Here is a 16,134-nt window from a genome sequence, read left to right as displayed (position 1 = left end):
TCTCAAAAAATAACTCACCTGTTTCTGTAATCATAATGTTGTCATTGTGCCTGTCTCCTATTCCAAGTACAAAGGTTGCCACGCAGTATCCAGCACAAGAATAAACAAATCTTTCCACAGCTGCCTGAAACTAAAAATAAATCTTAGAGATGTTAAATGCTAGAAACCAAATTCAGTCATTCTCAAAGTCATATGCCTTTCTGTCGACACGTATCTATCAACAGTTGAACTGTCTTATAAAATACATCATTGCGTCATTGCACAGTGGAGATCAAGATCACAGCCCTGCATTGCACTCACTGTACTGCACGAGCAGGCTCTATCTCTTAGCACAAATAAAATAAGCATATAGCTGTCCACGCTTCCTGAGAAAAAAACCTGCCAGAAAGTTCTAGTAGGTCAGTGGACCCACCTAAGCAAAGGAGTTGTGACTATCCAAACATGTATTTAAGTCCTCTAAAACCACACAGCCTTTCAGTGTTCTTAGACATCCTTTCAATCTGCTCCTCCTGTATCATTTCTAAATACCCCTGACAAAGGAGTAATTTCTAAAGCATCTTGTTTCTCAGGAGCTCATCTGCCAGCTGGATCTTTCACAGACACCCGCGGCTGAGTATGGGAAAAATGAATGGATTTTTCAAACTCACATAAGTAACACAAACACAACCGTATGGGCTCTGTGCTCCTAAATTAGTAGGGTGCATTTGAAAATCCTACTTAAAAATGCAAAGAACTCACTTTCTCTTCAATCATGCATCTTTCCTTAAGCCACTGATTTAGTATTTCATCCTTAAATGCACCAGTGTTGCCAACTGTACTCTGTTGAATTTTGGCAATTGTTGTAGCATCTTTCACAATTTCGATCATTCCTACAGAAAACAAGAAGTTAGAAGAAGTTATTAAACTTATATCAAAGCATATAAAAAAATATTCAAAATTAAATTTAAAACTGTGTTTTTTTAATCAGCTGCAGAACTTTGTAGGTTGTGAGCAGAAATTTATTTTACAAGCAACAGCGGTTCTTGTTCGTTCCCAGCTGAAACCAGCCAGAGCTTGTAACTAGGCTGGCATCCTGAACTCCTCCATGAAAATGTAAAACCTTTTAAAATGGAAAGAATCACATGATGAGTTGGGTCCCTCTGCATAAGGCTTTTCCCAAGGAAAAGAACTACCTCTGGTCCCGCACAGAGATACCTGCACACAGTGAGGTATAGCAGTGGGCTTGCTGGTAGAAAGCCCTGGCTGTTGGGGCCCAGAGGTCTGAACAGATCCTCACAAAGGCAAATCAGCCCATCACAGCAATATGGTGCAGAAACAAGGACTTGTACTGTTCATACGAACGTGCACGCGATGAAGGGGAAGCTGGAGAGAAAAGCAGAAACAGAGGCTGCAACACTGCACTGTAGCCAAGACCAGCAAATGCAGTCTGCCCTCATACTGAGCATGCCTGTATGGGGGAAGGTCAGATTTTAGTTGAACTTATTTGGTAACTGGAAATATTCTATTTTCTTCTTCTGGTTAAAGTTCAACAGCGTCTTGTAGGTAAAACCCTGGCTTCAGCTCGAACTAAAAGATAAGCAAGGAAACAAAAATATCCCTTTCTCCCAAAAGTGACTCAAAGCAGTTTCTGATTCAGTTTCATTTTGACTGTTGCCCTGAAATGGATTAATTTCTCTCTATTCACAGTCCTACCCTTTTGCAATTACTGAATTATGTGCAAATTTTTCAGTAACAGAGTAACAATGCAGCAATCTCTTCCTGCCCCTGCTTTCCATGTGTGGCTAAATTCATGGCTGAATACCCCTGGAGGTATTTCTTCTGTCTTGACAGTGGCCTGGATTTGTTTGTAATAAAACTATTGTGGAAATATGACCTCCAAAACCCACCACCACCACCAAATTACAAAACTCTGCATTTTGGTCTGTGCTTGTCAAGCTGTTGATTTCCTCCTGGGAGTGAGTTCCAGATCACATTCAAGCTGTTGAAAAGGCTTCCTCTGCCTGTGCTCGCGAATCTCCCTCTACCGGCCAACAGCTCCTTGATTCAAGGGGAGCGAAGCTGTTGCAGGAGGCATTTTCTGCTTCCCCTTGCATTTAAAACTTCTCCCAGCTACGTTGATTAGCAGTGTGAAAAGTCCACAGATTTTAAAGCAGCTGCTAATGAAAACCTTTTACTGAGCTTGCTCCACCACGCTGCCAAAACCTGCACAGAATGTTGTGCAGCTTATTCTGCCCAAGTAAATATTTTAAAGGTATCGTGGTAAAAAAAGTTATCTACTGGAATAGTATAGCTCTACGGGCAAAAGCTTCTAAATACAGACATGCCTCTCGGTAGGTATGGTTAGTTCTGCAGAAGGCTTCTGTCGTGGTTTAACCCCAGACGGCAACTAGAACCACGCAGCCGCCCGCTCACCGCCTGCCTTTTCCCCGCGAAGAAGAGTAGGGAGAAGAGGGAAAAAAACAGGAGGGGAAAGGGAGGAAAAACCCAACTAGTGGGTTGAGATAAACACAGTTTAATAGAAACAATAACAGAAATTAATAACAATAATAATAATGACACAGGTCACTCCCATAGCCTGGTGAATTAGCACCGTCCCGAGCAGTGATCGCAGATTCCCACCCCTTGGCTAACCCCCATTTATATACTGAGCATGACACCTATGGTATGGAATATTTCATTGGCCATTCCATTGTTCTGTCCACGCTTCTATGGGAAGCTGAAAAAAGCCCCTGAACAGTGTAAACATCACTTAGCAACAACTAAAACCAACAGGTATTATTGACATCCCTTTCACAGCAATCACTAGAAAGAAAATTAACTCTCTCCCAGCTGAAACCAGGACAGCTTCAGTAACTGGGATAAACCACCTCATCTGGGCTGTATTCAATTGGGAGGCAGAGCAGCAGTAAATGCATTGTGCTATGTGTTTCTGGGGATCTGCAGTACTAAAGCAGGTGACTCTTCCATTAAGTGCCAGCTTGAACTTCTTAAATTTGGCAATGATGCAGCATAGTAAGTAGTGACAATTGCCTCGGAGAGCTGGGAACATACGGCCATGTCAAAAGGAGAGAGAACAGGGTATGATCTTTTACCAGTGATACATAGAAGAGAAAGTTCTTCCTACAGAGGTCTGTTTGGCAGCAGCAGCGGAGAGGACAGATGTTTCTAAAACTGCAAACTGCATTGACTGCAGATGTCTTCAACAGACAGAAAGCTCTACTCAGGAGGAGATGCTCCAGGTGTAAGACACCTGGCTGTTTCCCTGTGCTCGGCGTAGAATGGGGTTCTCTCCTTGTGTGAATACACAGAAACTGCCCCAAGTTCCACAGAAATATTAAGGAGGAATGAAAAAAAAGCTTGGAAGAAGACTGCATATGAATATTGTGAAAGAACATTTGCATGCCACTACTCTTTGGTTTTGTTCCAAACAAGCATAAGCTCTACATCAAAGTGTCCCACATCGAGTATTACTAATTTAGGCTGCAGGTATTCTCAGCGAACTGAACCCGAGTCTTTATGTGATTAACCGTGGCCCTACTGCGGTGCTGAAAGGATGCTACATTTTTACATCTCCCCCATGCGTATAGGAAAATAAACAATTATCTCCTCAAGATAAAATAATGGAGAGTCAATTAAGAATTCATGAAAGAATAATGAAGTCTGTAACTTGAATATAAGAATGCTAGGATCACTGGCAGAATTCTTCCACTCTCCTCCATTATTTCAATACATTGTCTTAAGATGATTTTAAACAAAATTAAATTAAATCCTAAAAATCTCTCTAAAAAATTAGGTTTGTTAAAACATACCTAAAGGAGAAGAACAAAACCAATCCTCATTATATTTACAGTTAGTATTTTAACATATAATGTTCCATTTCCTTTACTATTAGAATTCTATCAATACTATTTATTTAATTTTAAAAGACTTCTATTAGGAGAAAAGAAACTCTTTTGCATCACACTACCAAGTATTTTATCAGTGAATTTGGGTTTTCTGCATTGCTAAGATATCTTGAAGCCAAAAGAAAGGATGATAAAAATGTTATGTGGCAATGTATTTTAGAGAGGAAGTACATTATAGATATATATTCAAAATAGTTCTTAATTTTACTGGGATGCAGTTCATTATTCTTCCATCCATAAAACAAAACATATTGCTGAAAAAGAAAGAACTAAAAAAAAGCTGTAGATCATGGAAGACACATAGCAATATTTTTATTATCATTATTTTATCAATCCATGCAGTTACTATCATACCGCCAGCTACACTGATGGCAGGAATTAACAGACTTCCTAATTTTTACACACGTTCAAGCTTATAAGGAAACGGCAGAGCTGTACTGCTAATCTGTCTCACTGACGCGCTGTTTATACCAGCCAAAACATTTCTTTCAGCACAATAGCTTTATTTGGGCATGGCCAATTTTTCTACACTGAGGAGCCTTTCCTCCAGCCAATCATTCAAGAACTGCTCAGGCAAAATTGACTCTACAGTCAATTCTGTATAATGTGAATACTAGGAAACTGCAATGTGGATGTGCTAGGCTACATAACATACGCAAATCCAACCACAAAGAGTCAGTTTGGAGCCATCGGGATGTATAAATTATACATCAGTTTGGCATTTCTGGATGTAATTGGACTCTTCCAGAGCTGATCAGGTTGCTCTACACACCATCACACAGATCTCCAGAAGCTTTGTAAGCAACTACTTGATTTCTCCCACCATGAATTCTGGAAAACACATCATCTGTGCTGCAGGAACCAATGCCCACTGAGATATATTGCCTGAGCATCCTGTTGAGTAATGCTGTTGCTTCTATGTAGTATAGGGTATGAAGCTCCAGGTCAGGAAAAAAACATAAATGTTTTGCTATTTTAACTCTTTCCTCTATTTTATTCTTACCAACGCATTAAAACATATCCTGAATAAGTCACTCACTTTCACCGCTTTTTCATATCAAATATTGTTATTAAAGAGAAACTTGCAGCAGGATCCAAACAGTTGGACTTGCACAGGAATCACAGTCAGTTAAGCCAGCGCAGCAGTTGAAGGATACCCTTCAGAAGGGCAGAAACCATTGCTAAGATGCAACCTGAAGCCTACTCACAGAAAGTGTAATAAACTGCTATTTATCTCAGGACCACAGTGCATACTAGAATAGTTCTTCTATACGCAACTTCTGTAACTATGGTATTTTGAATTTCTAATCACAGTGCATGTGATCACATACCTATTTTGTTCCCTGTAGAAATACAACCGTACGGTAACAAACAGAGGTCCAAGGACTCTGCTTCCCAAATGGATTCCATAATTCGAAGAATCTAGTAAAAACAAAAGGTATACACTGTTATTTCAAATTATCTGGACGTTACTTATTAATCACACAAATAACACTACCCAGACTTCTGAGATGGGGCTAAACGTATTTGTCTATTTTACAGATTAAGAGATACATGTAGAAAGTGTGCAGCCATTCAAGATTATCAGTTACAGACCCAGGGTTTATATTTCCTCATCTGTCCTTTGCCCAGCCAATCTCTACTATTTTATAAAGTCTTAATAAATATACTGTATGATTTCTACATGAACTGAGATTGAACACATTAGCAAGTATGTCCATTTTTTCACCATAAATATCCTCAAAAGTGCTAATAAATCAGTTTGTCAGAACAATCACTGAAATATTACTAGAGCAATGCTACCTACTGACTTCTTTTTCATTTGTAACTTTACCCATTGCATAAATAAATGATAAAAATGCTTCATCAGAAAAACAGGCCATTTTGCACTAAGTAAGATTCCTTCTCTGGAACACCAAAATGTGAATTATGTACGGCACATGGTGTGAGAAAAGAGGCTAACAGTATGTACTGGGTCTGGCTGGGATGAAGTTAATTTTTTTCAGGGCAGCTTGTTTGGTGCTGTGGTTTAGGCCAGTGACCAAAGCAATGCTGGTAACACACTGACGTTCCAGCTATTGCTGAACAGTGTTTGCAGAGCGTCACGGCTGCCTCTGTTTCTCACTCTGCCCCGCTGTGAATAGACTGGAGGTGCACAAGAGGTTGCAAGGGGACACAACTAGGCATACGACCCGAACCAACCGAAGAAATATTCCATGCTGAATAATGTCACACTCAGCAATAAAGCAGAGAGGAAGGGGGTTAGGTAGGTTAACCATCTTTTTCGTAGGAACTGGCTGAGCATTGGTCTACCCATGGGATGTGGTGAGTGACTGCCTTTGCATCACTTGTTTTGTTTTCTTTCTCTCTTCTTCCACTTCTCCTTTGCTTATTAAACAATTTTTATCTCAAACCACAAGTTTTCTTGCTTTTACTCTTCCTTTCCTCTTTCCCCATCCCAGCGGGGTTAACCCACAGCACAGTAACATAAAAAAAAAGCAGTACAAAAGTGAAGATCCAGTTTTGATGTCAGCCTTCCATACACAGTTTAAAAAACAAACGATAACCTCATATTTCATGTGGACAGTAAAGATAACGTATATACACTTCTGAAAAGTAAAAAGATTTTAAAACATTTTAAAATATTCACATTATTAATTTTATACATTTTAGCTATCTTACCTGTAAAATAAGCATGTCCTGACGAAGGTCATCTCCATGTTTGAAGATTATGCCTATAGTTTCATTTGATAGAGCTGTTGGATCTGCACATTTAAACTCAAGCCAAAGGGGCTTCTTCTTAGATGCCATTACTTTACATTTTTCTATCTGTGAAAGACACATTTATTGCTAGTCATTGTACTCCAACATCAACAGGCTAACCTTTTCACACACTAGCTACAGAGTAGTTTATCAACTTCCAATCAGATATACGCCAAGAAACACATCAAAAGCATATGTAAGGAATGGCATTCAATTGCCATATAAAGCCTCACTGAACCTGTACAATTTTTAACACTGTCCGTGATACAGGAAAAAGCACACCTTGACTCTCTGAAACTGGATTTAGCTTGTAAATCTGCTTCAGGCAGAAAAAAAAGGCCTTTTAAACCAGGAATAAGAGATTCTGACAAAACTGGCAAATAATGGACTCTGACAGGTGCTTTGCAGAACTGGAACATAATCATTGTCCAATGAAATTGATGACATCATCCACCTTTGTGATTTCCAGCAACTTCAGTTATTTCAGGCTGCTTGATTCAATTCCCTTAGCAAATTGTTCAAATTCATGGGGAAAATGGCATTTGTGAAACTAAATTTAACATAATAATTCATAAAATATTTAATTCCCTATTTAGATTTATTACATTTTCAGTCTTGAGACATTCATCACTGAAACTACTGAAACTGCCTTATTTCAAATGTTTTGTCAACTAATTATGTCTAATACAACTGCAGTATGTAATATTTTCCATTCTGGAATTCCTGGTTCATTGTTGGACGTTACTATGTACAATAAAGCCATCTAAAATAACAGAAGCAATTGCACATCAGTGTTTGAGAGTTGACAGAATTGATGACATCAGAGAAAAGTTTTTTGGAGTATTCGTGTTTCATAGGTAGAAGTTCTGAGCTTGCAGTGTAAAACAAAGCAGTTTTTACCATCCTTGTTTTTAAAAAGGGAAGAAGTTGTTAAATATTTTAACTTACTAGAAACACTGATTTTGCTTCTAATATTTGGTTTAGACTAGACAAATTTCAAGGTTTGAAGATTATGGACAAGCAGCACTTGCTAGAATGAAGATGAAATGAAAGCTTACTAATACAGTTTGTTATATCAAATATTTTTGTTTATATAGTTTTGGGGAAAAAAAAAGCTCTAATCCATCTACTTTTGGACATAGCAATCTTCCATTGTAAATCCGTTGCTTCCTTCATCTAGGAAGGTTCTGGTAGGGCTGCTTACTTCCTAAGTGAAGGAAAACTAAAAAATGCAGAAAGATGTTTGATTTTACTTTGAAATCCACTTTTTGTCATGCAGCTGGTGATTTTTGCACACAAAAGACTAAGGAGAGAGAAATACAATCAAAAAAATAATACTTAAGAAGTCAAAAATTCTGTATTTCTAAGTAAACAATGTTTGAACTGACTTCTGTACTAACAATACCTTAGTCTTGCCCAACTAGCAGGTGTTTAACTCTCTCAACTTGAAGACAGACTAGCTTATAGCCTGTCTAGCAAGGCACAGGTTTATGAAACAGAAACACGGACGGATCTAAACAACTAATACCAGTTACCCAAATGAGTACCCTACTATTTGGCAATTCCTTAGGTTGGATGGTTTGTCTGTCCTTAGCTAAGAGAAAAACCAAGGGATTCTTTTTCTGTAGGCTCCACGTCGCATATCAAGTGAATCCAAGGATCTTCACTGTGCTGCTTTACCCAGACCTCACATTGCGCAGTAGATGCGTAAGCCAATTCCCTTTCACTACACATCTGCTGATTTATTAATCTTGTTTTTAACTCTGAGTCGACATAAGACACTGCAGTCTCACCACAAAACTGGAGGCAGCAACACAGAAAAATCCAAGTGTTTCTTAATGTATTTGTAACAAAATCTTAATGTATTTTCTAATAAAAGCAACTAAAGCAACATAGAGATATTGGAAAATCAGAAATAGCTAAGGTAGACATTTTTTGTTAGTAAGATGAAGGTCTGGACCTAAACCTTAATGACAAATACGAATCAAGGTAAGACACAGAAAGTACCAGAAGGAACAGAAACTGAATATCCCAAAGCCCTTGAAGTCAGACAAACCAGTTTTATGCAGGTATTTAATACAAAAAAAGTCAATTACCTGGTTAAATCCCAGATTAAACTAATAGAAAAATAATAATTGACACTTAATTATTAGAATTTTACAGGTTGTTGCATTTTTTTAGTGCATGGTGGCATTTCATTACATTTAGAAAAATGCTAATAGCTTTGGGAACAAAAACTTACTGAGTCCATGAAATGTCATCACAGTCACAGTGAAATAAGACCTCTGGATATATTAGCAAAAATTTTTACCAAATGACACATACTTACAAATAGGAGATTTTTTCCAAAAAGAAAATTCAAAATATACTTACTACTAGAGCTCCTGCTCTTAGCCCAGGATCATATGGAACTCTAAAACTTTCTGGGAGTTTGCTGCTCTGTAGTTTTTCAAGTTTTTGTCTCAGCTGTGCAATAACTGCAATTACAAGTACGAAAACACAAGGAAATCAAAAGTTGAAAGGCAAAAAGTTATAGGTAATCAAACTTGTTATGCATCATGATTTAAGTAAAAACCTCTTCCTTTTATCTACCTTTCAAATTGCTTTCTTCAAGGATGTCCTGATTTGAGGAATGGAGGAAGACTCTTTAGCTTGCCCTATTAATGGTCAGGGCTGTTTCAGATACCTAAAGGTAAAGTCTTCAAGCACCTCATAAGTCATGTGCCTTCTACACAATGTTTGAAGTGCTGCACAATGCCTGGTGTTCTTCTGAAGACTCAAGACATTATATTAAAATGCCACCTTTCATTTAAAAACCAAAACAAAACACAGCATAACACACCAAAAAATATTTGGCCCTTATAACTGCCAAAGAAATGTTGAATCTACCCCAAGGGCTCTGAAGGAGGAGGCAATTAAAAGCACCTTGCATTTTCCAATATTTTGACCTATGTCATTTCTCTCACAGACAGACTAGTGGCTTTTGAATTCTTGGAGCCAATTACACTGTAAATATAAGGACTCCAACTACAGAGATACTGAATTTCCTATCCTCCTAAAACTGGTTTCATAGTGCAGTCTTGTTAATCTCACATTCCAGTAAGAAGAAAATGTGCACTATACTTACATGAACAAGAAGCCTAATGTTCATATATAAAATTAATATTTTCACTCATACATCCTCAAGCTTCTGAATCTTCAGCTTAGGACATCATGAATTATACTACATATGATGCGCTTTGTTCATTTCAGCTAGCAGGTGTTAGCAGCATAAACAATACACTGGCTGTCACCCTTCAGTAAATCAAAGACGTGAACACTGGTCTAAAAGAAATTGCAGCTACACAGCAGAGGCTGCATATGCATGTTAAAGTAATTCTGGAGATAAAAATTAAAGAGCAAAAAAAATTGCAATGAGAAGGCTAGACATGGACCTGGACACTTAATATACAAAATCATAAAATCATACAATCATAGAATAGTTTGGGTTGGAAGGGACCTTCAAAGGTCATCTAGTCCAACCTCCCCTGCAATGAGGTTGCTCAGAGCCCCCTCCAGCCTGACCTTGAATGTCTCCAGGGATGGGGCATCTACCACCTCTCTGGGCAACCTGTTCCAGTGTTTCACCACCCTCATGGTAAAAAATTTCTTCCTTATATCTAGTCTAAATCTACCTTCTTCTAGTTTAAAACCACTACCCCTTGTCCTAACACAAGAGGCCCTGCTAAAAGGTCTGTCCCCATCTTTCCTGTAGGCCCCCTTTAAGTACTGAAAGGCCACACACAATAAGGTCTCCCCGGAGCCTTCTCTTCTCCAGGCTGAACAACCCCAACTCTCTCAGCTTTTTCTCATAGGAGAGCTGCTCCAGCCCCCTAATTGTTTTTGTGGCTCTCCTCTGGACCAGCTCCAACAGGTCCATGTCTTTCCTGTGCTGAGGGCTCCAGAGCTGGACGCAGGACTCCAGGTGGGGCCTCACCAGACCAGAGCAGAGGGGGAGAATCACCTCCCTCAACCTGCTGGTCACCCTTTTTTTCATGCAGCCCAGGATACAGTTGGCTTTCTGGGCTGTGAGTGCACATTGTCGGCTCATGTACAGAAAATGAAGACATTTCAAAAATTGCTGTCCAATTAAGAAAGTCAAGCCAAAAGAATTACCCGAGAACTCACAGAACACAAATGTTACACCTATCCTAAAGGCTTTTAGAAAAGAACTACCTAGATGTGCAAAGTGACAAATGTGGTATCTCTTCTGGTAAAAAATAAAATAAATCTGAGAGCAAGATAACGTGAGCTATTAAGTGGACTTTATACTAGAAACCTTTAAAAAAAAAAAAACAAACAAAAAACCAAACACAAAACACCCCTAGGTTGTAGTAACACGCGTCCTGAAACAGCTTTCTAAAATGTAACTATTGATTTCCTAGGAAAATTCAGCTTGATTTCAGTAAGCGTCCTCATTGTAATGTAACAATTTGAAAATTGTATGCCAACCAATTGAAGCTAGTAAAGATTAGGAAGTACCTAATTTTAAAACACAAGCAAAGGCACTTGCTAAAACAATTTCAAGTTCATCTGACTTAAGAACAAAGTGCTATACATTTTAAGAGAAGAAACAGCAGCACAGACACATTCTTGGGAGACAAATCATCTAACGAAGTGGTGATGAAAGCAGATAATCCTATGCAAGCCGTACTATCATGATCGTAAGAATTTATTTATTATTACTAGCTATGTTAAAATACAAGCAAAGAGATTACAGGAAAAGTGAAAGAAACAGTTTGACAGCACGATTGCTACTGGCCTAGTATGGGCCTAACAGGAAGGAATTTATTCTTTAAAAAAATCCACAAATACTGGAGGAAGAAAGATATATACAAGAATTAGATGAGGCTGCATGGCGGAATGAAATGAAAGAGTCAGAAACGTTCAGACTGAAAATACAAACAACTATGAACATTAGAAATGATGGGGTAAAAAAGAAGCAATAAACTAAAGAAGAAATTTTAGGATATACATTTTTTAAAATATAAGAAGTAGAGGGTGCCTGTAAGAAAAATCGTATCCTCGATAATCTGAGAATAAATTAAATTAGATATAGCATTACTAGGACACTCCACAGTTTCAGGAATCCTTATTCAGTGAAAATGTCAATTATATAAGTCATCTTTCAGTGTTCTGCTGTACGTTACATACAAAGATTCTTTAACTTCAAAACCTGGTGGGTGTTAATGTGATTGCTTTCACTTGAAACTTTTTTTCTTTGCCCACATAGCCTTCAAAAATGTATTATGGAAACCACTGCTGTTACAGACATGTGCATCTGCAAGGCTGTAAAGTTTCTTTTCAAATCATAGGATTCTGCCCAAATATATTTAGACTATAGAGCATTTTAAGATACATTTTAGAAAGGTGGTTAGAAAGAATATTTTATATGGGGGATCAGTAAGTCCCCTAACTCCCACTATATGGTAAAGTAAATGATATTACATTATATATTGAAGAATAAATGCATATTTACTTCAGATTTCTTTTGAAACACCACCACAGCCACTTCTGCATAACCAGAGTGGAACGGTTTGCAGAACCAAGGACTTCCTGGCCTAGAAGATACCAGGCTGAATAAAGGAAGAGCTGGTCTCTCTACACCTTTCATAATTTGGATATTGTCATATGTCTTCTTGCAATTACTCCCAACACCAAGCAACTAACAGGCATGATGACAAACAAGCTTTTAAGGAAATCATGGGGGGAAGGTGGGGAAAGGCAGGCAAAACCCAGTGGTCAACAGGCATTGCATAACCCTACTGTGGCTTCCAAAGCAGTGCTTACAGGAACTAGAAGTAACAATACCACATCTGTGTCTCACAGGACTCCTATTCAGCACATCCCAAAGCCCCAGAGATGGGCTCTGTATAGTCAACGCTGATCCACCAGCTACTTTCATGGCCTAGCAGAGGCTGTACTGGACTCCTCCCCACTCTTCTTGCCAAGAGTCTGTTGGTGACTGCTCAGGGTAAGGCTGTGTTTCTTGGCAAGGGTCACTTTTCTTCTTTATTTCCAGTTAATATTTGTGTCCTGGGATTGTTTCTTTTTTCAGTGTTGGCATTCAGCTAAGGGTACAAGAACTTATCTTTCCCAGTTGCATGGTGTTAGGTTCAAGAAGAGAAGCCAAAGCATGGGAATGTAGTGGGTGTCTATAATATTGATATTCCTCCCTCTTGGGGGTGGAACAAGCAAACAAATGTATTATTGCTTCAATCACTACCAACTTACACTGGCACCTTATAAGAATAATGGTGCCCTTTGACAGTAATTTATCCATGAATTTTCTAAGTAAACAGTATACTTTGCTGCCTAGATTTTCTCACACAAAGAGAAAAAACCAATATTATTACAAATGAAGATATGCCAGTTGTTAGTAAATACCTTGAGAAGTGACATCATACTTTTCTGCAGAAACTGATTTTATCTCCATTGTGACTTTATGCAGCAATTCAATTACTTGAACCTGCTTCATGAAATCATGTAGCATCGCTTTTCCACAGCCCCTAAGGTAAGCTTCTAGGATGACCGCAAACCTCTGTTGGTAGTGCATGGACTGGGCGATCTCGCTTCTTAAGAACCAAAACAAGAAGTGACCAATTCTTTTGTTCTAGAGGTAAAGAAAAATACTACAATCAGCATGCATTTCTTCACAAAGGGTTTTAATAATGCCAGTAACTTTAGCATAAGTTGGCTGTATTTTGAAGTACTTACTCTCAAACCCCGTTTTAGGAGAAATCTGGCTAATGCGCTGTCATGATACGGCTCAAATTTCACAGCCTGAATAACACAAACACAGAAGACATGTTATTAACACATTTAAGATCCCGTTGTACTTGTACTTTACCGATGACATCTAGAGAATACACCGCTGCAGGAATAGAAAATGCGTAACAAAGCAGGTCTTTCACGAAAACAAAGTTGAAAAAAACAAAGCAAGGCTTCTCTGTGATTCAAGGAGCACTTTTTTTTTTTGCAACAGGTTCTTTTCAGGTATATTATTAACGTGACAAATAAAGCAATGCAGGGAGTAGCTAACCAGCGAGACTGACTTGAGCACATGAAGGCATGTGAACAAAGCAACACCGTTCTCAGGCCGTAGCAAAAACCAGCGAGATCAGAAAACAGTCTGCAGTCTGACTGACACTGAGGAGGCTTGAAGAGATTGCCAAATGAAATGACGTATTTGTAATCATTCTTTAATGAAAATTTTCAATAATAAAGCATTGTTTTTTACAACATCTGACACTTCAGGATTGGGGCACCAGGGCTCACTGCTGGCTCCCCCAGCAAGCACGGGATACGGGAGCAGCTTTTTGGAGCACCTAATCTCAGGCATTCTGGCCTTTAGCCCCTAAATGAATAACAAAATAGAATAAAGGCTCTGATGCACATCCTGTATTAATGGAGTACAATTAAAAGGAAGACTTTGCCAGAGCTTTTTTTTTTTTTAATGACTCTGAGCACAGCTGTATTTTTTCTCTTCCAGCAGCCACTCCCCTCCACCCAAGCCCACAGATATTTCCAAGTTACTGCCAAAAAAGGGTGGAAACAAAAAGTCAACAACTTTTTTGAACTGGCAGGACTGGATTTTTTTTGCTGTTATTCTCTCCCCCATCCCAATAACCAAGTGAATTGGCCTACCAGAAAACTATCACACTTTCAGGTACTGGGCTGTGCTGGGAAACTTGTCCACTTCAAGTGGGATTCTGGCATCATCTTTCCTGTTGCTTGAGGGACTCAAGTTTATAGGAGGTTTGTATTAAATTCATGGGGGGGGAAAGGGTATGCATGTATCACCCATGGCAAGAAAACAGAAATAAGAAGCATACAATCTCTGGAATAGAGTGACAAAATTCCCATTGTGGACGGAGGGGGCTGGTGAATAGCTTCTGGTTCTGGAAATAGAGCACCAGGAAGCAGCACGTAGGGAGATTAAGGGAAAACAAAGAGATGTGCAGAGAGCCGGGTGCATGTAGTACGCTCAGTTTTCAGAAGCAACAAACTATGCAAACCTCTAGCGATAGTTATTCAACAGAATATAATGGTTCTTTCAAGATCACTGTGGTCTGCAGCTTGCAAAGAAGCAACCAAGCCATCAGCAGAGGTCTACTAAATTCATCAAACAAATCACAGGGTTGTATAAATTCTTAAAAGCACTGCGGCACACAGTTGTATTTTTTATTATTAAAATATCAACACTATTTCTGAAATGTAAATCGTCCTCTGGGTTTATTAAACAGAAAAAAAAGGAAAAAAAAATTTTGAGCTTTTTCAGTCAACCTTCTAGAACAAACCAACTTATAAAAATGCTACGAAGACTTGTTCTTTCTAGCTGCTGGCTAAGAGACAAACGAGAAAGCCAAGCACCAGACTTGCCCTTCTACAGTATTATAATTCTGCAAGAACCATCCTGACTGTCTCTGCAATACTGTTTTATTTCCCCAAGCAATGCCATCTTATTTAGGAAAGATAATGAGAACTCACAAACATAAACTGATTTTAAAATATATAGATCCTTTTATTTTCTGTATGAGATTATGAGGTATGAGGGTTTTTTAATAAAAATTAATTTTCACTGCAGTAAGGCACCCAAAAGCAGTAATTATTACATAAATTCAAATGGATTTGCTTACAGTTCCAAGAAAGGCCTATTAAAACCCTCATTCTGGTATATACATTGCTGAATCTTCTCAGTGCATATCCCTGAAAAACAATTTAGTAATGAAATGCAGCCAAACATCCGGCCACTACTTCAAAACAAAGTCTCCATATATTAAGGTTGCAAATATATTTTAACATAAAAGAATATTAGAAAAATGTATGATAAGCATCCTTATTATGCTTATGTTTTAGAAATAATTATTGTAAAAAGTCAATCCCATTTTTCTTTTTTCTTCACAGAGGCAAATATCAACATTTGAATAGCAAAAATAAAAGGCAGCCATTAAAAAAGTCTGCTGGCACTTCATCAGGTCCCTGCACGTACCTTTCCCTTGCCAATTCAGCAGAAGAGGAGCTTTACTCACTGCCATATACAAGCAGTACAGTCACTGGTGTTTGTTTTACAATGGATTTTGTTGTATTTTAACTATCCTATCCATGTTTTATCAACTGCGCAGAGAACAACAAACCTTTATAGGAAGCTCAGCAGGTTTATTTATGGCATGGCTACTTCTCTTTGGCATAAACCTAGGGGGAAATAAAATGTTTGCTTGATTTCTAACTCAACTGGGAGGTAAAATGGGAATATCCTGAGCAGAGTGAAATAAGCCATAAAGCTTTCATGAAGACATGCATGTGAAAAGTGATGACTGTTTCCAGAAGAGACATCTCGGATGTGTCCAGTAGAATAGACGAATGGCTGACATCCATTCTCTGAAAAACGTGGATTTTGAAATACACTGTGGTACCAATACTTTGC

The 16,134-nt window shown here is 38.4% G+C and overlaps 1 protein-coding gene across 1 annotated transcript in view; it reads right to left on the bottom strand.

The window, feature by feature from the left end:
* The window catches only part of PIK3CG (phosphatidylinositol-4,5-bisphosphate 3-kinase catalytic subunit gamma), a 35,243-nt gene that overhangs the window by 9,259 nt on the left and 9,850 nt on the right, over nt 1-16,134 (bottom strand). Inside the window, exons 3-9 of the mRNA XM_074579309.1 lie at nt 13,425-13,490; nt 13,095-13,320; nt 9,042-9,145; nt 6,588-6,734; nt 5,237-5,327; nt 739-869; nt 19-130 (exon numbers count right to left, since the gene is read on the bottom strand). Coding sequence (XP_074435410.1) covers nt 19-130; nt 739-869; nt 5,237-5,327; nt 6,588-6,734; nt 9,042-9,145; nt 13,095-13,320; nt 13,425-13,490 — 877 coding nt within the window. The remainder of the gene's footprint in view (nt 1-18; nt 131-738; nt 870-5,236; nt 5,328-6,587; nt 6,735-9,041; nt 9,146-13,094; nt 13,321-13,424; nt 13,491-16,134) is intronic.

The sequence above is a fragment of the Larus michahellis genome, chromosome 1 (genome assembly GCF_964199755.1).
Source record: "Larus michahellis chromosome 1, bLarMic1.1, whole genome shotgun sequence".
Lineage (NCBI taxonomy): Eukaryota > Metazoa > Chordata > Aves > Charadriiformes > Laridae > Larus > Larus michahellis.
Note: the sequence above shows the minus strand (reverse complement) of the source record. Positions and strands in the feature narration are given on the sequence as shown.